Source organism: Enhydra lutris, unplaced genomic scaffold (assembly GCF_002288905.1).
Source record: "Enhydra lutris kenyoni isolate GAN:26980312 unplaced genomic scaffold, ASM228890v2 scaffoldscaffold38, whole genome shotgun sequence".
NCBI classification, from domain to species: domain Eukaryota; kingdom Metazoa; phylum Chordata; class Mammalia; order Carnivora; family Mustelidae; genus Enhydra; species Enhydra lutris.
In genome coordinates this window covers 19,478,663-19,505,828 of record NW_019154122.1, presented here as the reverse complement: position 1 = coordinate 19,505,828, position 27,166 = coordinate 19,478,663, and the positions used below count along the sequence as shown (strand labels likewise).

The following is a 27,166-nucleotide window of genomic DNA, read 5'->3' as shown; positions in this document are numbered from 1 at the left end:
TTCTTCCCCAGCAAGATAGAGCCCAATGCTTTATTCAGGTTATTTGTACATTCCAGCAAGTTCGGGGGGTGGAAGGGAAGGAACCACAACGAGAGCCACAAATGCATGGGGGAAATGTACTATAAACCGTTGTTTACTGTTTTGGGTAAAGAAAAAAAAAAAAAACCTTTATAATCAACATCCCACCCGTAAGTACACGTGGGAGAGAAAAAAACGTGATTGTTCTGAACCGCGCATTTGTGTCTCTGCGTTTCCTATGCACAGTCTATTGGTACCACTGCCGTCGGCCGGCAGAGCACCTGAAAGTAAAAATGAGTATCAGGAAGGAAAAAGTATTAACAAAAGGAAGCTCGAAAAGATGGCTTCGGGGGGGTGGGCGGCGCGCCGGGCGCCAGGCCCGCCGGGTCAGTAGAAGCAGACCGTGTGCAGGAAGGCTCTGCCGCTCTTCTCCTCGAACTCCTGAAGCAGCTCGTCAATCTCGTTCTCCATGTCCTCCGTGTGCTGAATCTGGGGAGAGCAGGCGGGCCGCCCTGAGCCCCGGGCCCATGCCCGCCCCCAGCACCCACCGAGCTGCCCCTCACCCGTCTCCCCACTCATTCCCATGCACCCCTGCCCTGGGCCTGCCGTGGCCGCAGCTCAGCAGGGGAGGGAGGCGGGGCACCTGCTGCTAGGCCTGCCCTCAGACGCGCCCAGTACACAAACCGTGGGAGCGCACGGGCCTCCTGCCCCCGCTGGGCAGAGGCGCAGCCACTTGCTCAAAGGCACACCCCGCCGTGCGGCTGAACACCGTCGTAGCCTCCACGCTCCAGCCGCCCCTCACGTCCCCTCCAAGTTGTGAGACCCACAAAGGTGTGCGGATGTGGCCAGGTGTCCCTGGTGGAGAACCACTGCCCTCGAGGAGGAGCTGCGGCCAGTGGCCGGCTCCAGGCTGACTCAGGGCTGGTGTGGGCTGGCCTAAGTCTTGGCCTATAAGCAGTGCCTGTCTGAAGTGATGAGCAGCCCCTCTGTGACTCGTTTCTCGTCAGGGTGACCCAAATAGAAGTCACATGTGCAACTTCTGGGACATGTGCTCCTCTTCAGTCCTTTCTCGTGCATAATGGCCAGAACATGGGCACAAGTCCTGGAGCTTCGGCAGCCATGCTGGGCCCTGAGGGATCTTGGGAACAGAAGCTGTGTGGAAAGCAACAGGAGAGGAGGACCTGGGCCCCTCCCGTGGCAAACCAGTCCAGGCCCGCGGGTCTCTGGACTTCCTAGTTAAGCCACTTGTTTCCCTCATTTTTCCGTCAGAGCCAGCTGACTTAAATGCAGATCTCACAGGTGGAACAGAGGGCAAGGTGTATGGTTCTCTCCTTGGGTAGGTTCTTTTGTCACATTTAAGAGAAAATGTTTTGCTCTGGGCACAGCCACATAGCAGCTACAAAGCCCCTACGGTTTTCCACACAGGGGAGGATGCCCAGGGCCACTTCGGGAAGGCCAATGACCGACAGGTCCTGAGGGTGAAGAAGAGGACACGACAGCATCCACGAAGCTCTGGGGCCCCTGGACTCTGCTAGACCTGATCAGAGTTCTGGCAGGAGCTCTCGGTAGGGACATGGCCAGGCACTGAGCAGGGCACTGAGCTCCCACCAACTGCACAACAAGCCGAAAGGCAAGTTCTTAAGTCAAACCTGCGCGGTCGATGGGCAAACCGGCAGCCGCATCGGCACTGGCCTGGCTTCGGACACCCGAAAATAACCCGACATGAACATGAACCCAATCGCGTGACAGCCCCGTTCCTGGTAAAACCTGTGTCAGGAGGAGGTGGTCCTGGTATGTCCCTCCAGCACAGACTGCTCCCGGGGACCCCGGGTCAGGCCTGGGCCTGGCTCTGGGCCAGAGCAGAGCCGGACACTCACACACTGGCACAGCTCACAGATGAGGAACGCCCCCAGGGTGGCCTCTTCGTGGTTGTCCTGGATGTCCACGTTGATGACGTGCACCGGCTGGCAGGTCTCCTGCTCTCTGGAATTCAGATCTGCCGGGAACAGAGCACAGCGGTCAGAGGCCACAGGACCCGAGCACCTGCTCTACCTGTCCCTGGTCCAGGGGTGGTCAGCCAGGCCTGAGCGCTTCCAAGCCTGGTGGGGGTGATTCAAGGAGACCTGGGGACCATCAAGCTCAACACACCAGCCACCTTCTCATGAGCAGCCAGGCTGCCCCGGGCTGGAGCACCCAACAGTGTGTTCATTCACGAAGCGCCAGATGCCCAGCTCCCTCACTCCGCAGGCGCCCTCCATGCGCCCCAAGACCCTAAAACCTGCACCGCGTGCTCAGCCAACACGCGGGTGGTCTTGCACAGATGGACACAACCGGCAGAGGGCCGCGCTCTCCCACCCCGACCTCCGTCCTCAGGCGGGCCACACGGGCTGGGGGCGTCCTCATGAGGGCCTTGTCCGCCTTCCCCAGCCCTGGAAGCAGCTGTGTGTTGCCCAGGGCAGCCGCCGAGGCCGTGACGGGCGAAGCAGTGACCCAGGCACGTGGGGCACAACCGGTCTGCGGCCTTACCTTCCACCACCTGATCGTACACTCTCTCTTCACACGTGAGGATCAGATCGAACAGGTCTCTGCAGTTCTGGAACCTTTCCGGCCGCGGCTTGATCCTCTTATTTCTGTCCAACATGTGTAAGATGCCGTTCTGCGTGTAGCTAAGTGCTGGAGTCAAGGGACTTTGGAAAGACTTCTCAAGTGCGGGACGCGCCCGCCCCCCGTCCAGCTTGGTGCCAGCGTGCACCAGCCCAGCTGCCCCCCACCCTGGCAGGTGCACGGAAGCAACGGAGAGGTTGAGGCCATTCTGGGGAGTGGGCCGTCCTCTGGGTCTCACAGGAGACGAGGCGGTGGGGGAGGCACCTGCCTTAAGCCCCACAGACAGGCTGCAGCCTTCACAGCAACCCCTTTCTGGGAGGCAGAGAGCTGCTGTCTGCAACCTTCGCCCGCCTTTCCTCAACCTGCTGCTCTGACTCCTCCTGGGGCAACTTGGTGACCACGCACAGAGCACAAGCTCTATCAGCAAAGACAAAGCCAGTCCCCCCAAGTCTGGCTCAGTTACAGCAGTACCAGAAAAATCTGGAAACCACCAAGAAAGGCAACTTCAGCAGCAAGAAGGGGGGGGAAGCCCCAGGTTAACTGGAAATAGTGAGCGGCCCAGAGCCTCCAGCGGCCGGAGTCCCTCAGAGCTCAGGGGACACACACAGGCCCTGCAGCAGGTGTGCGGCCCGCCCCCCGCAAACCCAGCGACCCGGTCTATACTCAGGGCCCCAGGGGTAGGGTTCACCACCCTCGAGAGACAGGGACAAAGGCCCTAAAGGGGGTTCCTGACAACTGGGGATAAGCATCTTAATTCTATTTAAGAGATGGACGCTACCTGAGGGTCTCTGAGTGACACGTCTGATGGTTTTCCCAGATGTTCGATGATGACAACTTACTTAACCTCCCCTCACTCAGAATACATCCCTGCCTGTCCGGGTAGCGGAGAGCTTCCAGACGCGCCCAGCGGCCGTGCAAGAGCTCTACGTTGAAAAGACGTCACTGCCAGCAGGGAGGTGCTTTTGTGTCCGGTCATTTCTTAGCCAAGCGTCCCATCCACTGTGTGTCCCCAGGGCCCAGCCCACCCCGCCACGGCTGCACCCGGGACGGCTGTGAGCCACGCACAGGCTGTGGAGCGTGGAGCGCTTGGTCCTTCCTGCGCTCCGCGTCAGACTCCAGCGTGAAGAGGTGGCGTAGGGCAGGCCCTGTGTGGCTGCAGGGAGGACAGGCGGCCGAGGCAGGCGGGACAGCGCGCACCCCTGCCGGCAGGAAGAAGACCACAGAGCACCAGCGTGTCCTCGCAGATAGACCTGTCCCCCAGGGACGCGGCTCCTGGTGAGGCGAGAAGGGCTGGCCGACCACTAGACACCCCACAGCAGCACCCCAGGGCCTCGCAAAACCGCCCTTCCCTTAAGCCTCCGTGATTTATATGGAAGAGAAACAAAGGAAACTGGGGTTCACGTCCTGAAAGAAAAGATGTCTGGCTCAGGGACCACATCCCAGCCCCCGCAGTGGAGGAGGAAAGCAGTGGCAACGGCCCTTCTGGGCTATATCCTGGCCAACAGCAGTGACGCGAGGCCCGGGTTGGGCTGAGCAGGAAGTGCACAAGTCAGGAGCCCTTGACGACGAACCCACAAACCCACCTACTGCTCCCAGTCACAGGGCCCCAGAGCTCCCCCAGGAACCACGCGAGGACAGGGACAGGATGTGAAGGTCAGCAGAGGGCAGTGAGATGCCCCACCACACACAGGCCTGGAACAGCCCCTGGCCTGGCTGCCCGTGTTTGGCGAATGGCCAGCCGACTCCCAGAAGCAGAGCAGCAGGCCCGAGTCTCAGTGGGAGGCCACAGCCTCCTGAGAAAGGGGCTACCTTGACTGGCCTGGAAAACTGGGTTCCTAGGTGGTCGGGGGCAAAGACGTGGCATGCGGGCGCCCCCTCTCCCCAGCACCGACTGAAAGTGCCCTGGGAGCGATGGGGGGGGGGGGCGCTCCTAGTGAAGCTTCAGCCTCCACATGAACCCCAAGATACTTCCAGAAGGCCGAGGGGATGGGGACGAAGCCACAGTTCCGCACTCTGGCTCCTGCAGGCCTCTGGGTGAGGACCCCCGCCCCCGCCCTGCTGAGCTCCGTGGCCCAAGGCTCGAGCTTGCGTTGTCCACTCCCAGCCCCTGGCCTTCAGAAGGCACGTCTTCGGGGCACCTGGGTGGCTCAGTGGGTTAAGCCTCTGCCTTTGGCTCAGGTCATGATCTCAGGGTCCTGGGATCGAGCCCCGCATCGGGCTCTCTGCTCCGCGGGGGGCCTGCTTCCTCCTCTCTCTGCCTGCCTCTCTGCCTACTTGTGATCTCTGTCTGTCAAATAAATAAATAAAATCTTAAAAAAGAAAAGAAAAGAAAAGAAAAGAAGGCGCATCTTCACGGCTCTCAGCTGCAACCGGTGAAGGCAGCCTGTGAGCCCGTCCACCTGACCCCCTGCCCAGCGGCGAGGCCAGCACAGATCAGGGGAGCCTGGAGGGTGGGAGGGCCCAGGCAGGGACCTGGTGCTCTGTGCCATACCAAAGAAGCATGGAAAGGACCATCTTGAAACACTCCGGGGTCTGAACCAGCAGACGGACAACTCAGACCTTGCCACCAGTGAGCACGCGCTCCTTAAGGACGGTCACGTAAGCGCCACTGTGCGGGCCCGAATGAACCATGGGCAGACACGCGGGCTACAGGAGGGGAGAGGGTCCCGAGAGAGAAACGGGACGAGGCAGGACACCGAGTAGCCACAGGCGACCTGTCTTCTCCGCGAAGCTGAAATGCAAACGGGAAACACAAGTCTGTGCAGCGGAGACGGCTGGGGCCCGGGGCCCGGAGGCCAGGCTAGCGGGTGCTTCCGAAGACGCCCTTCCGGGACCCTGCACGTCTGTCCTCCCGAAGAGCTGCTCTAACCCCGACAGCCGAGGCACGCGGCTCTAGTTCTGATTCAGGGCAACTCTGGCAAGATCAGGTTTAACTTCAACCCTGATATTCTCCTCAGCCCAAGACACAGAGGCTTAGCCGGACGTTTTCATCTTTAAAGCCACGTCGCATCTGGTGGACGTGGACACCGGGGCCCCAGAGAAAGGCCCTCACCGCAAGGCAGCCTCTCCCCACCCAGGGGAAGCCCCATGTGCTGTCCTCGGAAGAGGGACGGAGGGAGCTAGGGGCTGGCAGCGCAGGGCCTGCGCCCGTGGAGCCCGCCACTGGCAGAGCCCGGGCTCAAAGTGGAGACGCTTCCGCGAAGGAAGATGAAGGGAAGGCAGAGGCCTAAGCTGAAGGCAACGAGGGACAAGAGCAGATGAGCCATTTCCGAGCAAGGGAAAGGCGTCGACAGAAACCCAAACAAGGGACCGGATGCTCGCTCTCCCAAGGCCACGGATTTACCAGTGAAGCCCCCCATCCTCCCTGAGCCACGACGAGGCAGGGATCTGCTGCGGACCCCCCGCCCCGCACTCCTCCCCCACCCGGGGCCTCTGCCCGGCCTGGCCAGACAGAGGCTCTTGCCAAGGACAGGTGAGCACAGCTCAAGCCTCATTTCCTCACAAGCATAACCAGCCGAACACAAGACAAACCTGGGTGAGACAGGCTTGGGACACTGAGGACAGAAGTAGGGTCCCTAAGTGGAGACGACTGCAGCAGAAGGGCTCCCAGCGAGGTGGCGCCTGGGCACAAAGGAGCTTCGGGACCAAGGGCCTCACAACGCCCACAGATTGGGGCAGGGGCACAGGCCCCAAGTCTTCCCACTCTGCAGCCAGGGGACCCCAGAGCTTCATCTTGGGGTGGGGGCCCTGGGTTCCCCGTACACCCACCGCGTGGTCAACGCGCTGCTGGCAGCCGCGCAGCCCTGGTTGGACCAAATGCTGCTCCTGCGTCCCGCGCAGATGGTGTCTACCTCCGAGATGCGGGGCAAAGTGCCCCAAGGACATGCAGGCTGGGTACCAACACCTACTGTCCCCAAACGCGGCTATGCCTAATTCAGGTCCTTCCGCTTTCTGGCCTTGGATGTGACCCAAATCTCTGTGGCTGAGGCTCCCCAAGAGTGGGCCGCACCCAGATGCCTGTTCGCCTTTTCAAATCCCTATAATCTAGTTTGACCTCCGGCTTCAGACTTGATGAAACGGAAGCACAGACGCGAGACGAGAACTCTTACGCAGGACCCAAGAGCCCTCTGGGGAGGGAGAGCCGAGGGCGGCTCAGCTCAGAAACGCCCAAGCGCCAGCCGCTCGCCCAGGGCCAGGCCCCCGCAGCCACTGCTGCAGGACACAGCTGTGGGGGCGCGATGCTGGGGAAGAGGGCCGCGCCCCAGGGGACTGGAGCGTCTGACAGCCCCCAAAGGCTCAAGGACAGAACACAGCATCTAGGTAAGCAGGCCGTGCTCCCAGGAAATCCAGGGCAATTTCCCATTCCCAAACCCGTAACGAAGGACAACTCCCCGGCCTAGGAAATTAGCACCCCCTAAGTCAGGAGCCTTCCTTTCTCTCTTCTCTGCTGGGCACAAGGATCTACACCCCTCCTGCCCCCCGGGCCTCCCTCTGGAATGTGCGACACGTGAGGGGCGGGGCAGGTGTCCAAGGAGCCCCCCCTTGGCAGGGAACTGGGTCTCCCCACCCCATCTCAGGAATGATTCGAGTATTTAGTTCGAATCTCAGGGTTATATAGTGGCAACACTTCTGCCTTCACTTCAGATCAGCAACGAGGCGTGAATGGGGAGCCCCGTGAGCCCGCGCATTCAGCGGACACATGCGCTGGTGCCCTCCCTGACCCCCGGCCCACACAGCGAGGCCAGGATGGTCCGCTCGGGGCCACACCGTGAAGTGGTGCCAGGCCCCACACACGCAGGGCCAGATGCTGTGTGCCCCCCCACCCCACCACCCCATGTCACGGAGAATTTGTTAGAACAAAAGCTCCGGGGTTTCACTGAAGGCCTCTTTAAAAACACAACCCCAAGAGCCACAGGCAGCGGCCTCTGGACGAAGCCGGACAGGCACCTGCCTGCCTCCACGCAGACCTTTCAGGACCATTTCCTGTTAGTCAGACGGCCACGGCCCCCAACAGAAGAGCGAGGACCGCAATGGATCCTGCAGACGCATGAGGGAACTCGGGGAACCGGCGTATCGCACACTCGGCACCTCTCAGAGAACACAGGCCCTGAGAGCCTGCCAGGAAAGGCCGACAGCGCCATTTTTAGGGACAAGTGTTACTTACGTGAAAAAATAAAGAACATTGGGAAAACAGGCCTCTGGGTTAGCACATTCAGAGTGCGGCGCCCAGAGGCCCCCCCAAGTCACCCACCTGCGCCGCGCGGTGTGAACGCTCCCAGCAGGGACCCGGGCCTGGGAGGCGCGGCCGGCAGGCAGCAGGGCCAAGAGCGGGCACGTGGAGGCAGAGGTGCCCACGACCACGTAGAGTCACACAGTAGCGGCAAAGTCGCTTCCACCGGGCTAGAACCAGCAGAGAACGTGCCGGAAAGAAGACATTTGCGTTTGTAATCACGCTGTGCACGCCAGTGGCAGCAGCCCCAGCCTCAGCTCCCAGCGCACAAGCATCGCCCAGAGCAGCTGCTAACACCCACCCCCCACCCCCCCCAGCCTCGCTGGGGACGGTTCCGGTCCTGGCGGGGTCCCGGGGCAGTGCGGTGGATGCAGGAAGACGTGATCTGCCTGGCCCGGCACTCTGCGAGCTGTGCTGCTTGGAACAGATGCTTCTGGGAGGTGCTGCCACCCCGCGAGGCCAACTGCCCCACACGCAGCATGGCAGCTCCCCTCTGACCCCCCTGCACCAAGCAACAGCAGTGGAGGGAGGGTGAGGCCGTCGCATTTCTTCAAAGGAAACACCCACCTTCGAACGGGGTTTAAAAGTTCTGTCTGGGGCGCCTGGGTGGCTCAGTGGGTTGAGCCGCTGCCTTCGGCTCGGGTCGTGATCTCAGGGTCCTAGGATCGAGCCCCGCATCGGGCTCCCTGGTCAGCAGGGAGCCTGCTTCCCTCTCTCTCTGCCTCTCTGCCTGCTTGTGATCTGTCTGTCAAATACATAAATAAAATCTTAAAAAAAAAAAAAAAAAAAAGTACTGGCTGGAGGATCCTTCATGCCGGGGGACACCAGGAGGTGGGGGCAGTGAGGTCAAAGTTCAGGACCTCCTCTAAGGCTCCCCCAGCTTTAGTGAGAGCAAGGGTCTCACTCCCGGCCCCTGGAAGTCGGCCTGATGTGAACAGGCAACAAGGGTCATCACAGTGCCCTGTTCCAGTATGTTGTAGGAGACTTAAATAATAGAACTAGGGGACGACCACTTGTCCAAACCAGGAAGAACACTGCATTCATTTAAATATGAGAGAATGTTCACAAAAACACTTCAAGTAACTTGGCTGGATAAGTAAAATTACAGTGGGAGAATTATTTTTAGTCTTTGTGTATGCGTGTTTGAAGCAGCTCTACGCGCAACGTGGGGCTCGAAGTCTCGACCCTGAGATTGAGTCACCAGCTCTGCCCACTGAGCCAGCCGGGAGCCCCCTTGGTCTTTGTTTCGAAGACACACATGCCCACCCCCAGCTGTTTGATTTTATCAAAATTCTAACCTCAAAACTAAAAGCTGACGCTGAAGATGAATTGTAGAGAAGGGGATCTTACTTTTTGAAACTTTTTAAAGAAAAAGCTTTGAAATTACGAATTAGTCTCCAACTCCATGTCTTTTCTACATAAATGGTTCAAGACTGGACCACGTCCCCAGCCTCCCGTGGGGAAGAAGGCCGAGCCCAGCAGCGGGCGACGGACGCGCCGGGCCACCGCGCTGGACGCCGTCTGCCAGCAGAAGGCAGCACCTGCGGGCTGGGAATGGTCTGCGAAGCCCCAGACGCCGCGTGACTGCAACACAGTACAAGGGAAAAAATAAAAGGACCCTCCTTCCCCACTGAAATTCTAATTACCTAAGTGAGCTAAAGAAAAAGAGCTGTCTTGCCATAAAAGAACATTAAAAAAGAAAAGAGAGGCAAACCAAAAGCAGGACTAGGGCGCAGTAACCAGACAAAGCCCGGGGCGCCCGCCGCCCCCAGAGCGCGGCCTCCACGGCCTCCACGCTGTCCCAACAACACATGTTGCACAACAAACTGGCTCAAGGGGAGGGTAAGGAGCCCATCCGAGGGGCCAACAGTCACTGTAAAACCACCCACCCGCCCCCCCGCAGCACTCTTCACAGGGACCAGCAGGAGCAGCCAGAGCCACAGGCCTCCAAGAACAGCCAGCGGGGAAAACAGCCATGGCCAAGGCAGAGCGGTCGGCGAGGTTCACCAGCAGCAGAAACCGAGCTGAGCAGAGGCCACGGGAGAGAAGGGCGTAACTAAGTGTCTCCCAACTGGAACGCACCCAGAACTGCATGAACCAGGGCCTGGCGGAGGCTTTTCATCATAAAGACCTCAAAATCTTACTCTTGGGGTAATGCGATGCCCAGTGTGCCCCGAGTGAGGCTGGGACAGGAGCCGCTGCCGTCTAGGAAGAGGCCAGAGGCCGAACATGTGGCTCAGATGAGCTCTGGGGCCAGGGCAGGAACCAGGCCGCCTTGAAGGTGCTGAGGACAGTTCTCTCCCATTCTTCCCAACGTGTGTCCCTGAAGCTCCTTGTTTCAGGGGTCACACACCCACTGGGAGCCCCTCCCGGACAGAGGGCCGAGGGCATGTGCTGACGACACAGCATGGGCAGGACGACACCCTGATGTAGTGCCCACACCCCCAAACGCAGGAGTCTGTTCCATGGTGGACACAGCTGGTAAAGCGTCTCCATTCAGGGTGCCCTCAGTCTCCTTCCGCCCCTAAGGCTGGTGGGCGAGCTGTGCCTGTTGTAAGGACCGCTGGGACTCAGACCCACACCTCCTGCTCAGCCTGGCATTTCCCCGGAGCCCTCCTGCTCAACCCACTCTTCGCCCCTCACACGTCCTCCTGGGTCAGGGCCTGGGCAGTCTCCCCGGGCCTGGGCAGAGGATGCACTCCCACCTGCCCCTCAAGCCCACCCCTCTCAAAGGTCATGACAGCTCACCTGATTTCCACCATCCAGGGCCTACTACGTGCCACAGGATGCTCCAACTCCAAGTTTAGATTCAGGGGAGAAAGGCCAAAGGAGACCACACACGTGAATTACGGAGAAGCACGCCAAGTAAAGGGGCACACGCAGGAAGACTGGGCCACTCCTCACCTGTACGGATCCAGGAGACACCCCTCAGCCCGCGTTTTCAGGGTGAAGCACCAGAGTGTGGAAGCAAGAGGTTTCTTATGGCTGCTCTTATGTCAGCAAGCTGTGAGGCTCGAGTGGCGCCCAGTGGCTTCCCCACACCCCGCACGTCTGGTCTCCACAGGCCTCACAGTGACCAGCTGGACCCAGCAGCTCTGACCATCCCCCTGCCTCCCTGTCCTGAGAGGCGGAAGACAGCTGGAGGCGCCGAGCCCAGCGCTGCAGGGAGTAGGCGGGTCTGGGGCCATCGTGGGGCTGTCGCTGGGCTTCACAAGAACACAAACGCAGCCCATCAGCCATCAGAGGGAGGACTGGGACACGGTGGGTGGGAGCCTCTGACAGAGCCTTTGGCACACTTCGGGAGAGTGAGAAAGGCAAACAGCTTTGAGGCTGGGATCTTCTGAAAGGGCTGTGGGGACAGCTGGACTCCTAGACCACACTCTGAGAACCACTACATAAAACGCTTTTGAGCTAGAACTTCCTTATATTAAAAGTAAGTTCATTTTGGAAATCAAAGCGGTTTCTGCAAAGCAGGTAAGCTGCACTAACAAGACTCTGGGAGCCCCTGGAGGAAACTTCCACGCCAGCTCCCGAGCCCCGGCACCCAACCCAACCACTGCCCCGCGGGGAGGCCTGGCGGCGAGGAGACCTTCCGGTCTGGAGTCCTCCTCCCACCATCCGTGGGGTTATTAGGCCATGGGAAACCACAGGTGTGATCCACTTGACGTAACCCACTCTCAACACACCTGGCGTCAGCATCTCACCTACCGTGGGCTGGGAACACCACCGCGTGTGTTCCCGGCCCTGGGCGAGCTCTGGAAGCCGTGGGTGCGGTCAGCGTGGCTCTGTTACGCCCAGACGCACAAGTGACCCCTGGCAGCCACCAGCCAACCGTCTGTGTCCAACGTCCGGCCTCTCCCTAGAGGAGACCCGATGGTGGCTCTTCTGCTTCTCTGGAGTGTAAGGTCATGATTTCTATTTTAAGCACAGGTGCTTTCCTAAAACCTGAAAACTTAAAGATCAGCAAAACTAGATCAGAGTTTCTCTAGATCAGTGTTTAGCTCAGAACACATTCATTTGTTAAACAAACACTGTTTTCAAAAACTACTTAAAAACGGAGCTGCCAACCAGCGTGCAGTGAGATAAGGTCCACTACAGCGAGGCAAGGGGTGGGGCCAAGCACCTCCAGCTCCGTGAGCCCGCTGGGGGAGGGAGGAAAGCTCCGGCTTGAGCTGTGGGAACCATTCCCATGATGGGACCAGCGGCCCTGGCAGCTCCTTCCACCCCCGCCGAGCACAGTGGGAGACGGCCCACTGAGCTTGAAACGGGCCCAGGCAGACCTGAACAAAAGGAAAAGACCAGTGGCCGTACTGCAGAACAACAGGACTTCAGGGAGGACAGAACCCTGGGCTTGTATCCACTGGCCTCGGACTCAGGACAGAGGTCAGGAGGCTGTGGGGATCCAGCAATCTCAGAATTCATTTTTATTTTCAGCTTTTACCCCAACACAAGAAAAATCGCACCCTGAAGACCTGGGTACACATACAGGGGACCCTTGAACAACACTGGGGGGAGGGGCGCCCCCTGCAGGCGAAGATCCAAGTGTGACTGACTCTCCAAAACCTAGACCAGACAGCCCAACCGCACTGGTCACACCAACCCCACATCAAGAGAGTCTGTCTACACCACACAGTGTTCCAGGAGTTGGGTAAGCTAGAGAAACAGCGTTAAGGAAATCACAAGAAGAGACGTTTACAGGACGGTGCTGGGTCATCCAGATGGCTCTGCTTCGAGGCCTCGTGTCACTCGGGCCCTGCGCACACACGGCAGCCCGAAGCCTCAAAGACAGCGCAGCCAGAGGATGACAGTGAGAATGTGGCTAAAAAACCTAACCCACGGGCGTCCGGGTGGCTCAGTGGGCTAAGCCTCTGCCTTTGGCTCAGGTCATGATCTCAGGGTCCTGGGATCCAGCCCCATATCGGGCTCTCTGCTCTGCAGGGAGCCTGCTTCCTCCTCTCTCTCTGCCTGCTTGTGATCGCTGTCTGTCAAATACATAAATAAAATCTTAAAAAAAAAAAAAAGCCAAACCCCTAAGGTGAGTACACAAGATGGAGAAAAATTAGAGAAACGTGCTGGATACAGGCTCACACCTAGTGTCTCCCGATTGTGCGCAAAGCCAGGATCCCGGAAAGTGTTCGTTCTACTCGGGTTTCCAATTGGAGTTTAGGAGCAAATGATCTCTTCTCATATTAAAAATGCCACTATTATTTACATAGTGACTGTTTAAGACAAGTGATTTTGTAGTTCACAAAGCGATGATCTACTGCAAGGTTTGAACACCTCCCAAAGGCACGGCAGCCCTCCCCTTGGGACCCCCAATGGGGCACAGCAATCCTGGGAGTGCAGTCCCCGAAGGGCCCTTCCAGCGCGAAGGAACTGCGGTCTTGTTTCAGCGAGACCGTGCAGGCGGGCTGAGGGTTCAGACCCCTCCCTCAGCAGGGGAGCCCGGTCTGCTGGAGCCTGCACCCAGCTCCACCCCTGCTCGAGCCCACAGGGCACGGTTAAGGCTGCTCAGTATTCAAAATAACTCCAAGGCATGGGGCACCTGGGTGGCTCAGTGGGTTAAGGCCTCTGCCTTCGGCTCGGGTCGTGATCCCAGGGTCCTGGGATCGAGCCCCACATCGGGCTCTCTGCTCTGCGGGGAGCCTGCTTCCTCCTCTCTCTCTCTCTGCCTGCCTCTCTGCCTACTTGTGATCTCTGTCTGAAAAAAATAAAATCTTAAAGAAAAAAAAATAACTCCAAGGCAAAGGAAGAAAAAAGGTTAAAATAAATCACATTAAAAATAAGACAGCCTGGCCCTCGCTGGCACAAGGGTGAGCCTCAACCACGCTGGGGGAGCCCAGTCCAGGGTCCCGCGTGCAGGAAACGCGGGGGGCACCCAGGCACAGAAGCAGGTTTTTGGAAGGGGCGCGGGGTGACAGCATGAGGAGGGGCACGTGATAGAAGGAGCCCTGGGTGTGTGGCAGCCGAGGAGCCACTGAATTCCGCCTCTGAGACTAATGATCCACTATGTTAACTAATTAAATTTAAATGAGATTTGAAAATGTGCTAAAATCTGCCATGGCGATGGCTGCTCAACCCTGAGGCACAGCAGCACCCACGGCCGCACTTCGCCGGCCACGTGCACTCTCTCCCAACAGCGCTCTTCTGTGGCCCTCACTAGTGAGAAAGCGGACGTTTCTGGTGGTCTGCGGAGGGTCAGGCCAACAGGGATTCCCTGTATTACCAGCAGATAATCCCCACAGGGAACTGGTAACCAGCCCAGTCTAGCCTCACTAACTAGTTGAGGGTTAGTTTAATGAGGTTTCTGTCCCAACTCGAGTCCCTGGCCTCCGCGTGCTCCCAGGGGCAGGTCCTGCAGGGACCGCAGACCAGTGCCTGGCCGTCCACCCCCTGGGGCCACCCTGCCCACAGACGGAGAGCCATAGGGAAAACCACCTACAAACAGCGCGAGTTTCAGAAATAAGGAGCTTCCACACTAACAGGACTGTGGGCCAAGACGTACTGAGAGCTCAACGTCAGGGCCTTGCACTGAGCCTCCAGCGCCCCGTGCACGCACACATAGGGGAGCCCGGTCCCCAGCCACTCCACCTCACCTCCCGGCTCTGCCAGTCAGGTACCACTTTCCTCCTGTGACATCACGCTCACCCTTGAAAATGTGCAACTTACTGAATATCCTGTTTCATCCGTGGTTTACATCCTAAAACCATCGCGTCCCCAGAAGCCCCAGTATTCGCGGTGACAGGCCTGGCTTCTGGTGCTTCTTCCACTTCTTGTATCAGACGCCAATGCGGAAGCAACCAAAACACCAGCTCCCCCCCACCCCCATCATTAGTCAGATAGTCCCCTCCTGTCCTCAGAGCACTTCCCAAGCCAGGTGTGGGACCCTCAACACACAGCTGATCGCCGCTGCCTCCTTCCCTGTTTCCCTCATACGGGGAAGGCCTGTGCCCCCAAACCCAGGGTCCTGCCAGTGTGCACACCAACCCATCCCCCCGTACCCCCTCCCCAGGGAGCAGATGCCCCTCCTTTACTGGTCCAGGGATGTACTTGGCACCCTTGCTAGAAGACAGAAATCCCACCCAAGTGAAGTCAATTAGCTGACAAAGGCCTCTCTCTTCCAGAGCCTCATGAGGGGCACTCAAAGGGGCGGTCCGTGAAGGTGACCTTCCTACCCGGGGTCTCAGGAGGCAAATTCTGCTGGTGACACTGGAAATAGTCATGACCCCCAACCACCACACCTTCCCCATGATGCAGCAAGGGCACACGTGTACGGATGCCTCCAGGACCGGATGCTCTATGGGGAGACCGTGCGTCTGTGCGAAGACCACTCACAAGGAGATTCTGAATTCTGAGCAGCTGGTCTCTGCTCCTTCATTCAGAACTGCTGAGACGCGCACACCAACCTCCTACTCCAAATCCCGCTCGTTCCAGTCTTCTTAAAACACGGGAAAGTGCTGCCCCCTCCTAGGAACAGAGCAACCATGGTCAGCTCCGATGGCAGAAGGCCTCATTTGTGTTAATTAAGGGAGTATGAACAAGCACGTTATTTTCTGTTTTGGTTTCTCTGAGTACAAGAGCTTAAAAATGGTGTTGGCTGGAAAACCTTCAAAAACAGACGTTGTCTCGAGAGAAGCTTCACGACACGTGGAGAGTTCACACAGAGTCAGAAAACCCGGAGTTACGGTCATGGTGTCTCTAGGACAAGGGGGCTAGTGGTCACTTCTGCTCGAGGCTCAAGGGCAGCTCTCAACACAAAAGAGAATTTCAGGGAGAGCAGCCTTTCTGAGATGGGGCCTCTGGGTAAGCCAGAGGCCGCCCCCGCCCCCGGGGGGAGGCCGTGAGCAGCGCACCAGCACCCGGCACTGTGACATGAAGACCAGGACACAGCTGACCAGGGATGCGCAGGGTCTTCTCCCCAGTGCAGGCTCTGCCGCTTGTGAGAAAGGGGGGCACCCAGGACTTCCCAGAAGGACCTCGGGTCAGCTGCACCGCGAGTCCTGCACTCCCGCCTCCCACAGACAGCCCCACACGCCCACGACGGCACTCTGCCTCAGCGCCCGACAGCTTTCTAAGTGTAGCTGAGGGCGGCGAGCACTGGGCCAGACGGAGCAACTGTCAGGGTCCCTTTTCATATTTTGCTAGCGTGACCTTTGGGGCCACACTCCGTGCTAAGTAATCTACAGATTTACAGAAAACATCTGTCATTTATTAAAATTGCAAGAGCACCAACACGAAGACAGACTTTTCTCTCTGGTGCCTATGTTCCTTTCACCTGGTGTATGTTTGGGTTCCATCCCGAGAACTAGAGAGCCCTCACTGTACCAAGGAAGGCCCAGAAGTTCTAGAGTAGTACACGTGATCATGAAGTGCCCCGGGCAACGGCCAGGCAACAATGATCTTAACCACTATACAGCCTGACGCCACGTTTATAATGAAAAATACCTTTCATGGGGTGCTGGGGTGGCTCAGTCAGTTAAGCATCTGACTCTTGGGTTTGAGCTTGGGTCGTGATCTCAGGGTTTTGAGACTGAGCCCCTCACTGGCCTTGGCACCCAGTGCGGAGTCTGCTTGGGATTCCCTCTCCTTCTCCCCCTGCCCCTCTCACTTGTATGCGTGCTCTCTCTCTCAAAATGAGTAATAATAAAAAAAAAAATACCTTTCTTTCACATGGGTCTTAAGTAGCAGATCCAGTCTGTTTTGCCTTTTCCTGAAATGAAGTTCTCTCAAATTATTTGCGTCTAACGTGCTTCCTTTGGTAGCAGACATGGTAGACAGGAGTGAGGCTGCCGCCTACCTGGGCCGCCGCGCACACTGTGCTCCCGTGTGCATACACACACCTGCCTGCGGAGGGGAACGGTGGGCAGCCCTGCAGCAGGAAAATCAACTCTGCTCTGTGGCCCCTGCCTTCCTCACCTCTGCTGCCCTGGCCGACATTACACCAGAACCCGCCCTCGACCTTGTCAACATGGGCTCCACGTCTGCTCCCGCAGGCCCCACACGCCCCCTGCACACCACATGTGCCGTGTGACTCAGCACCGTACCCCAAGGCAGCCGCTGGGTACCTGCATCACAGACAGCCCTAGACCGGAGGCCAGAGCGACACCCACGTCAGAGGACACCTGCCAGAGACAAGCACGCGGGGTTTTTAAAAGGACGACCCACTGGGATACAGTTCTTTGTCCTTCCTAAGAAGATCATTGTACATCTGATCATATGTAGTTTTGAAATCATAAACATTTGGCTTGTCGGGTGCTGGCCCTGGGAGCTTCACGTGCGTTCCTGTTCCGAAGGACCGGACACTGAATCCCCGTTTGCTGAAAGACACAAAGAGAGAAAAAAATCACAGTTGGTTTAAGATACAAAATTCTAAAGCCAAGGAATATGGAATGGAAAACAGACAGAATGAGTAACTGCTGATACTACAGACATGTTTATAAATTCTAAACTTTCAGCATTTTATTCACAAATTTAAAAAAATCCTATAGCAGCATAAGGGCGCCTGGGTGCTCAGAGTTGCTGGGCATCTGCCTTCAGCTCAGGTCATGATCCCAGCGTCCCGGGATGGGGAACACTGCTTCTCCCTCTCCCGCTTCCCTGCTTGTGTCCCCTCTCTCAGCCAAATAAATAAATAAATCTTAAAAAAAAAAAATCCTATAGCACACCGGGGCATCTGAGTGGTCGCATGGTTGAGTGTCCGACTCTTGGTGTCGGCTCAGGTCATGTCCTGGGGTCGTGGGACCCAGACCTGCGTCGGGATCTGCGCTCAGCAGGGAGCTGGCGTGAGATCCTCTCTCCCTCTGCACCAGCCCCCACTCACATGCACGCAGGGCCCTCTAAGAAATAAAGTCTTTAAAAAAATTCTACAGCATCGGGGCGCCTGGGTGGCTCAGTGGGTTAGGGTCTCTGCCTTCGGCTCGGGTCATGGTCTCAGGGTCCTGGGATCGGGCCCCGCATCGGGCTCTCTGCTCGGCAGGAGGCCTGCCTCCCCCCCCCCCCCGCCTGCCTCTCTGCCTGCTTGTGCTGTCAAATAAATAAATTTAAAAAATTCTACATCATATCACACCCAAATTGGATGAAACCGATCGAGACGGAAGACGAATGGTTGCCGGCACGGCTACAGGGTGGCCATGAGCACCACAGCTGCTCACCGCATCCCCCCAGACCCGCTCTGGCCATCGGAGGCCCCACATGCGCGCGGAGTTAGGGAAGAGCTCCTCCGGAGCGTAGCCGACCGTCGCCGGGACCGCCGTGCAGGGTTCAGGCTCCCAGGACCCCCTTGTGTGTGACTCCTACGACTCTCCCACAGACTTGACCGCACGCGCCACACAGGGAGCACCACGTGTCGGGCCCCCGACATCCTATGGGCTGGGGCGCGCCAGGAATCCAGAACTGAGGGCCCAGGGGTGTCAGGCCCACGGGCGCATCCCTGCAGTCCCTTTCATCGTCACATCGGCCACGAGGCTCAAGAACAAACAGCTCCCAAGCTGTGCCGACTCCGGTAACCTGGAGTCCAAGGGAAGGGAAAGGACCAAGTGCGTCTCCTGACAAGCCCAGGGGAGGGTCATGAAGCGCAGCCTGTGAGTGACAACCTGTGCCATAACAAACGTCACCTGAAAGCAGACCTCCCAGGTGTCGCCACTGATAACCCCTCGGGTCGGCTGCGGTCCTGTGCAACCGTCCGTCTGGCACAGAACCTGCCAGCTTCCAAACTCAGCAGAACTCGTAAGTGTTAGAAGTGTGTGAAGAGGGGCGCCTGGGTGGCTCAGTGGGTTAAAGCCTTTGCCTTCAGCTCAGGTCATGATCTCAGGGTCCTGGGATCGAGTCCCGCATCAGGCTCTCTGCTAGGCAGGGAGCCTGCTTCCTCCTCTCTCTCTCTCTCTCTACTTGTGATCTCTCTCTCTGTCAAATAAATAAAATCTTAAAAAAAAAAAAAAAAAGTAGTGTGTGAAGAAAACCAGCTTTCTCATCACAGCTCCCTACGCGGAAACCATGTAACGGCCACATCTGAAGGAGCTTCCGGGCGACAGGACGTGCGGCGAACACGCGTGTTTCCATCGGTGCCTCCAGCGTTCTCCCAGGCCCGCCTGGCCCAAGATCCCCGGAGACAACGGTCTCAAGCTTTTCTAGGTCTTCCTGCAACTCCTACTTTGTGTCCGGAAATACTTCGGTTTTCACAACGGAGGCGCTCCTGGCATCTAGAGGCCAGGGACGCTGCTAAAGGCCCACAATGAACGGGACAGTCCTCCAACCCAAAGCATCCTCAGGGCCAAGGCGGAGAACACCCTGACCTAGAAAATGAAATGAGTAAACCCCACAGAGGGGCAAAGGTCTGAGCATAAAAGTCACAGGGAAGGTAAGAGCTTAATCTCACTCATCCTGAGAGAAACACATCACGTAAAGGTGGAAGCCTGCTTATGGGTTACACGGTCCCGCTGCCTTGTCGGGGTGAGGACGTGGTCCCTTCTGTCACTGCCGTGTCCCCAGCAGGCACATAATAAATAAGTAGCTGGCAAAGAGCAAGTGAGTAACAATGTTACACGCAGGAAAACCTCACCCAGGTGGTGCCGCTGGACAGGACCTGCGAACGTCTGGAGAAGGTGCCAACATCCAGCAAGCGGACGCCGCTGTCCCTTCTGCAAACGGCCCCGTACCACTCTCACTGCAGCCCCGAATGGACCCAAAGACGACGAGAGCCACCCTGTGTGTCCCACCACCCAGCAGGGTCCTATGGCCAACGAGAAGGAGGTGAGGGGTGCCACACACACCACAAAACTCCTGCGATTATTCACAGAGAAAGCAAAGAGTGGAAACGCATCCTACTCCAGCGGCACAGGGGCCCAGGAGAGGCTGTGTCCCCGCGGAAGGGGGGCCCCCGCACCTGGCACGCGCTGAGTACCGAGCCGGCACATCCTGCAACGGTGAAATTTAGAAGCATTCTTGTCAAGTTTCGTTTAAACACCTCACCCGAGTCCTCTGAGGTTGGTAAGAGCTGAGTCACATGCCTGTGCCCCTGGAAGTATGAGATGCGGAAGCTGACCCCCCAGAGGGTCACTTGGGACCAAGAACAGAGCCTAACAGCAGACTCCTGATAAGCACACCAGGCCCCACGCATATCTGACCTGTTAAAACAACCCTCACAAAGAAAAAACCCAACAACCCTCAAGACGACCAACATTTCCAATACCTGATCACAAGGCACCTGTGCTGTGACCACAGGGTGACGGGGCCCAGCCACAGGGCACGGATGCGTGGCACAAGTTGACTCGTGTGCACCGAAAAGGTGCGCGCAGACCACCTTCACTCCGAATCCGAACCTGTTTCCTGACCAGATGGTGACACTAAAATACACACTTTCTCCCAAGCACCAACAAGCCCATGACGAAGGCCACCTCAACAGCCCCAAGGTCAGTCGGCAGGGCCCTCGCTTCCGCACCGGTCCCAACCCCCTAAGACAGTCCCAGAGGAGCAGGCTGTGGGCACGAGCACCATGGAGAACACAAAGTGGTGCCAACACGTCCCCACACTGTTAAGAACTGCCCGGAATGAGCAGCTTGCGTTTCAAGCTCCAGGCCGTTCTCCCCAGAGTGTCCCAAAGCCATTCTCCCGCTGCGCCCACAGCTTATTGGCTGCTGAAATGTGAAAACCACACATCACTGAGGGGAGAAGAGGAATTACTCCTGAGACTAACTATGGGCAGCATGACCCTCCCTGAAGCTTGCCAACCCTCAAGTCTCCTTTGAGTTTTCTGTGTGTCTCATGGAAAAGCAAGGCGCCCAGAAGTGGCACAAGTGTCCCGGACCCGGGTAAGCCGACACCACCGATCACTTCCCTTGTGTCCAGGAGTGGGTTTACGTTGAGGGCGCTCGGCCATTCACACACCCAACACCTGTATGTCAAGGCGCAGCCTCTCCAGCAGGTGGGGGGAAGGAGGGACGTGCACTATGAAACCACAGAGCCCACAGAAATAAGACCCCCACGGACAGCGCTCAAACTTCAAAACCTAAAAACCACCACCACCGTCACTGGTGGCAGGCCTGCCGTTCCACTTTGATTCAACAACGCTTCCTGGGGCTTACTGTGTGCTGGGGATACAGTAAGATCAAAACAGATCCAACGCTCTCGCCTTTGACATTTGGGGGCTGGTGAGCAGGGGGCACAACAAAGTAGGGAAAACACCCAGTACACAGGACAGTGAGAAGACAGCGATGGAGAAAGCCACGGGGCAGGAGCAGAGCCCGCTTATGGGGAAATGGGAAACGGGACAGAGCACCTCAGAGCCTTTCACAGCACACACCCCATGACGCAGAGACCCTGGACAGGGCCCCGAAGTGTTTCAGGCCGGGGTAGGGGAGACAGGCCACCTGAAAGCTACCCACAGGGCTCCCGGGAGGCTCCAGATGGGAGAGCCCCTGGTGCAGGGACTCACATCCCCCCTCCCGCTGGGGCAGCCCGGGACTGAATGGCTGGGGTGATGGCACCTGGCAGGCCCACCTCTCTTCCACGCATCTTCTGTCACAGTAGGGTCTGAGGCTTGCATAGCTGTCCAGATGGAAGATTCTCCGCTTTTAGTCTATCCACATCTGTAAAAGCAGATCGTCCCAAAGATAACCCAGCCCAACATTCCACCCGGCCTAACCAGGCTTCCGAGGGGGGACTGCCGGAGCTGCAAACGGACAGGTGGGACTCGGAATGAAGGTAGCCTCCCCTCCACCATCACAAACAGTCCGGGGGTCTGTTGTCACTGCTCTTCCCAACTTTCTGAAATGGCAGTCAAGTGTACTTAAAAATAAAAATGAAGTGCAGTTTGTTCTTCCCCCAACAGAATGTTCCCAAGTGGCAAAAAGGCTCATTAGCAACAGAAGTGCTGTTTCTTCGAAGCTGACGCAGCAGGCGGAGCCGCCCATCTTGCGCTGTGTGACAATGATCCTACATAAAGAAGCGAAGCTAAAAAAAACATTCCCGACAACCTAGAGGCTCAACGTCTTTACAAATACCAACAGATCTATCATAAAGAACCTATCACAGAAAATGTCAAATTTTGGGAAAGAGAACTGTTTCTTTCCATTGCTATCCCCATGGCTAACAGTAAAATGATGATGTTCAAACGAACCCCGAAAAGGACCATAAGCAAACACCAAATTAACAGCATGGGCTACGCCATGTTTTTTTATTTTCCACGGTGAGATTATTAATCAATTTCAAGCGTTTCTTTGGCCAAGACCGGAATCCTAGAGCCATGGCCAACCTTCAGTAAGCACACTCTGACTCTAAGTAGGGCACAACGCGCTCACAGTCCCAGGTCACCTTCCCTACAGGCACGTCACTCACTGCTACCAGCCCCACGTCTAGCCCGCGATGACCTCACACCTACGGACCGACAGACTGCTCGCAAGCCGGCAACCCCGAGTGCCCACGTGCAGCTGCACGGCCAGGTGCCGGCAACAAGAGCGCCCCTGAAGCGGGAGCGCTCCGGCAAAACCTAGGTCATCGCCTGCTAAATGTGCGCTATAAACTCGTCTCAGTAAACACTTCCCAGGATTCACACCTTATCGTCCTCCCACAAGGTCAACAACAAAACTGAGCAGCTAGGCATGAGATCCCGGTGTCCCGCTGTGACAAGTGCACCTTGCGTTTAGTCCCCCCCGTCGGCACCCCAGCTTAGACGTCCCTCCCTCCCCAGCTGCTTTTCCTCGACCTTGGTTCTTTGCTGGCCACCCCGCTCTGCTGGTTGCCGCCAGCCTGTCCGGTGCCCCCACCCACCCACCCAGGGACAGCAGAGCAGGCCCTCGAGATCTGGCACTTCGGATGGTCCAGCGACAACCAACCACAAGCGTGCTGCTTTCCTGCTCTAACCCTCCGTGGCCCCGAGCAAGGATGTGTTACTAGCACGGGTGAAACTGCTAAGCTGTCTTCCCTGCTCCGGGCTCCACCCGTTCTTGTCTGTAAAAAATTGGAGACACGGGAAAGAACGTTTTAGCTGTGGGAGCTGTGGCCCCACTTGGTCTACCCAGTTCTGAATCCATGTTCGCACAAAAACCGCCTTTTCTCCAATCATCCTCCTCACTTTAGCTCTGCCTCCTGAAGAAAAAAAAAACAATGCAGTCCCTTAAAACCTAGGAAGGCAAATGTGTTCCTCTGTAGACCCCTTTTCTGCATTCCCTGCCTTTCTTAAAAAGTCATGATTTCTAATCCTTTCACCTTCCTAACCAGTTCCCAGTTTATTTTTTTCAAGGGTACCCAGAACCAAAATACCAGAAGAGGTAGGCAGAGAGGCTGCAGGGCACAGCTGACTACCCCTCCCTGGTAAAGGCAAGAGATTTCTGGAAATGGGTCCAAGATCAGGGAGTGAGTTTTGCAACATGAATGGGGGTGCTCCTGCGACACAACCACAGGCTGCCCCAGACTTGGTCCCATCTGGGAGAGGACGTCCAATTTTGCCCCAGTTCCAGTGTGGCGGGGAGCCCACATGCTCTGGTGATGATCTGAGAGCCCCACCCCAAACTGGGGAACCACGGGACCTTAGTGGATTCTGCTGCCTCCCCTCACCCTGGACCCTTCTTCAGCCCATGCTTTATTCATCTGGAGTCTCAGTGCTGTTACTCATCATAACCAGAGTCCCTTATGTCCAAATCCTTACTGTCCCTCATGAGCGAGGGCTTCCTGTTCTGGGCACTGCCTCTTCACATGTGTTAAATGCAGACATCTAAGGACTGCAAGGATGAAATCAAATGGCATTAAGAAAGCACCTGGCATGGGGTGCCTGGGTGGCTCAGCTGTTAAGTGTCTGCCTTCGGCTCAGGTCACAATCCCAGGGTCCTGTGATCGAGCCCCCCATCAGGCTCCCTGCTCAGCAGGGAGTCTGCTTCTCCCTCTCCCACTCCCCCTGCTTGTGTTCCCTCTCTGTCAAATAAATAAAATCTCAAAAAAAAGAAAGAGAGAAAGAAAAGAAGGCACCTGGCAGAGAGAGCTCAAGAGACTGACTCTCAACCCAGTTTTTTGTTTGCAGCCTCTCTGCTCCTGCTCCCCAAATCACACTGCCTTGGGACTGAAAACAGACCCGAGAACTCAGTTCAGCAGTTTGCAGAAGTCTGTCTTACAAAATTTGTTTTGAATGGCTAGACAAAGAGGACTTCCAAGAATCAACATGCCCCTTAACATCTAGATCGTTCTGAACAAAAAAATAATCGGCTCCAAAGGGAAATCTTGGTCTACAGTGTACAAAGAACAGAAAGAGGCGTCCGTGGAAAACGCTTCCACAGACCCTAGAGCTCCCACAGCTGGTGCTTGAAACAAGACAGTCTAAGACGATCAAAAATAATCACCCCAGGGACCACTGATATACATGAGAGAGAAGTGTGTGTGTGTGCACGATATATCGTGTATATGATGGAAGTGCCGACATTTATTACCATTTGTATTTGACTTGTCAGAAAACAGAGAGACGATTTGCAACGGGGCCATAACACATAAAGTAAAATAGGGTCTCACTAGTAAAACTAGCCCCTGTGCGGGTTCACTTAACTGCGCTCCTTCCAGTATTTATTTCAGAATATTGCCTGTGTTTCACAAACACCTTCTGTAGGGCCTTGACGTTCATAAGGTCTCAGGCGGATCCTCTGTAGGCACCTTTAAAAACCACCCTATCAAGTTCTTAGAAATGCGTTTAAACGCTGTTAAAATCCAAATAGAAATAAAGCCATAAATAATTGTGAAAAGTGAAAGACATGGGAAGTCGTTCCATCTTAATAGCAATTTCAAAACTAAAGGAAGGCGAGATCCTCTTCTGCCCTAGCAGCATGAAAAAATGAAAATAACGCCCAGATTGAGAAAACAGGAGTTCTATAAATAGGTTCTTTTCTGGAAGGTAGTCTGGCAAAATATATGAAAACATGAAATATGCCTACTTTTTGAGTCAGCTATTCTACCCCTAGGAATTCATCCAAAGAAACAATCAAAAAACTGTGCAAATGTATTTATATGGCACAAGGATGTTGACATTTTAAGAACAAAAGATAAAATGCAGCCAAAATGTCTACTAACCCGGGGTTGGCTACAAAATTAATTGCTCCACAGAATTCGTCTGGATTACTGTGTCCTAATTTTGTAACCACTGCCATTACTCAATATGAATAAATGTATTCAAATTCAATACAACAAAATAACCACCAAAATCTAACATCATGTGGAGAGAAATTACAAAACATTTTACTCTCCCTTCAGTGTATGTACACACAGGACACACCCAGAAGGTGCCACACAGATCCTGTGAGGATCTTCAATGTATTGTTTGCAAAGAGATCTTCTTCTAAGTAACACTATTTTCTAACAAATGAAAACATCCCCCAAATATAGGTATTTTAGCAATTAAAGATTCAGGTCTAAGTCAACATCACATTCGTGATGTCAATAATATAGATTATCCTGGGGCGCCTGGGTGGCTCAGTGGGCTAAGCCTCTGCCTTTGGCTCAGGTCATGATCTCAGGGTCCTGGGATCCAGCCCCGCATCGGGCTCTCTGCTCAGCAGGGAGCCTGCTTCCCCCCTCCCCCGCCCCGCCTGCCTCTCTGCCTGCTTGTGATCTCTGTCTGTCAAATACATAAACAAAATCTTTTAAAAATAAAAAAAATAATAATAATACAGATTACCCTAAACTTACCTTCGTTTGGAGTCTCTTTTTGAAGCAAATCTGAAACACAGTAAAATGGGTACAAGCACACCCAAGAATTTGACTTGGCGATTACTGGAGGGTTCTTCTGCACCCCCATTTCCACAGGAGACCCACTGCTGTGCCGGCTACCACCACTCTGAACTGGTTTCATGACAAAACTGCTACAGGTAGTTTAAAAAGAAAAAAAAAAACCATTTCCCTTTTGTAGAGTTCACCTGAAATGTGTTACGCAGACACTAAGAGCTTACACTAAAGACCGCCAGCCAGAATCAGCAGAGCGAGGCGGTCTCCAGATCCCCTCTTCTGACTGAGGACATTAAATTTCATTTTCCTTGCGTAACTTTCCAGGAGTGTTAACCTTACGTTCTTTTCCTTAAATTTACTGAACTTTAAATACCTGTAAACTTCATACCAGCACTTTCTAGTTTTAAAACAAGTTTGCAATTGTAAAGGTTTCTGTTTAAAAACCACCTTCACAATGAATTGTTAGGTTCAAAACATCCCATTCTGACGAAAAACGACAGTGAATACAGTGGGCAGTGTGGGACAGGTTAGGAAAGATGACACTCCTAATTAGCAGACCTGAACTCTGACACGGCATAAAAAAACAAAACAAAACAAAAACAGACAGAAAGACAGACAAAGGAGAGAAAGTGCAGAAAATTCTAAGTTCTCCAGGTTACTGAGGAAGGTGGTCACGGAGAGGCGGCGGCGCTGCTGTCCTCTGAGCCGGGGACACTCCGGGAAGAGGCTTTCCGCACACCAGACTCCACCCGCAAGTGGTCACTGTCACGGCCCGCGGGGCCTCGTGACGGACACACGCTTTATTACACACACGACGCCAGCATCGCGGACACGCACCCCAGAAACGCAAAGCCGAACCCCCGTGTGGCCCGGAAACGCGCGGCTGGAGGCTTTGGGCGCGGAGGGCATGTTTTGCCCCAGACTCAAACGCAGACACAACTCCATGGCGTTAACAAAGCGGGCCGTGCCCGTGTTCGGGGTTTCGGTTTTTGTGGGCTATGCCGAGTCGTGCAGGCTTTCCGGCGGGCCCGTGAACTGCCAGGCGGCCCGCACCCCGTCGCGGGACGCGACCACCCCGCAGACGCGAACCCGGGGCCGGCACTCACGGGCGGACACCCCACAGAAGGGCCGCCACCTCCAAAGGCACAGACGCGCGAGCACAGCGGATGCCAACGCACCGGCCCCTAGGCTTCACCGGGAGCCGGGAGCTTGGAGCGCCCGGGACCCTCCGGGCTCAGAACCCGAAACCTCGCGCGGACGACCGAACCTTAGGGGCTCCTCGCTGCGCTCGGTCCCGGGGCCGACGAGCCCGGCGCGGCCGACCCGGCGTCCGGCCTAAGGGAGCGGGGAGCCGCCCAGCACGGGCCGGGCAGGACGCGGGGCCGCAGGGACGGCCGGCGGGTCGGCGTCCGACGGGGCGCGCTAGGCCAGGGCGGAGGCCCCAACTACCTGAGGATGTTGTGCGCCTCCATGCTCCGGTTCTGGTTGCTCGAGCACACCACCGCCACCCGCAGCGGCGACGACGGCATAGCGGCGGCCGCAACGACCGCGACGCAACCTCTCCGGGACGCCCACCCAGCCGCGCCGCTTCCGCGCGAGCAATATGGCGGCCGCGGCGCC

The 27,166-nt window shown here is 56.3% G+C and overlaps 1 protein-coding gene across 1 annotated transcript; it reads right to left on the bottom strand.

Annotated features, from left to right (window-relative positions):
* LOC111154628 (SSU72 homolog, RNA polymerase II CTD phosphatase) lies at positions 1–27,166 on the bottom strand. Its single transcript, XM_022514363.1, has 5 exons — positions 26,996–27,166; positions 17,026–17,169; positions 2,545–2,684; positions 1,896–2,014; positions 1–507 (listed from the first exon to the last, which is right to left on the bottom strand). The coding sequence occupies exons 1-5, from the start codon at positions 27,073–27,075 to the stop codon at positions 406–408; spliced, it is 585 nt and encodes a 194-aa protein (XP_022370071.1). The 5' UTR covers positions 27,076–27,166; the 3' UTR covers positions 1–405.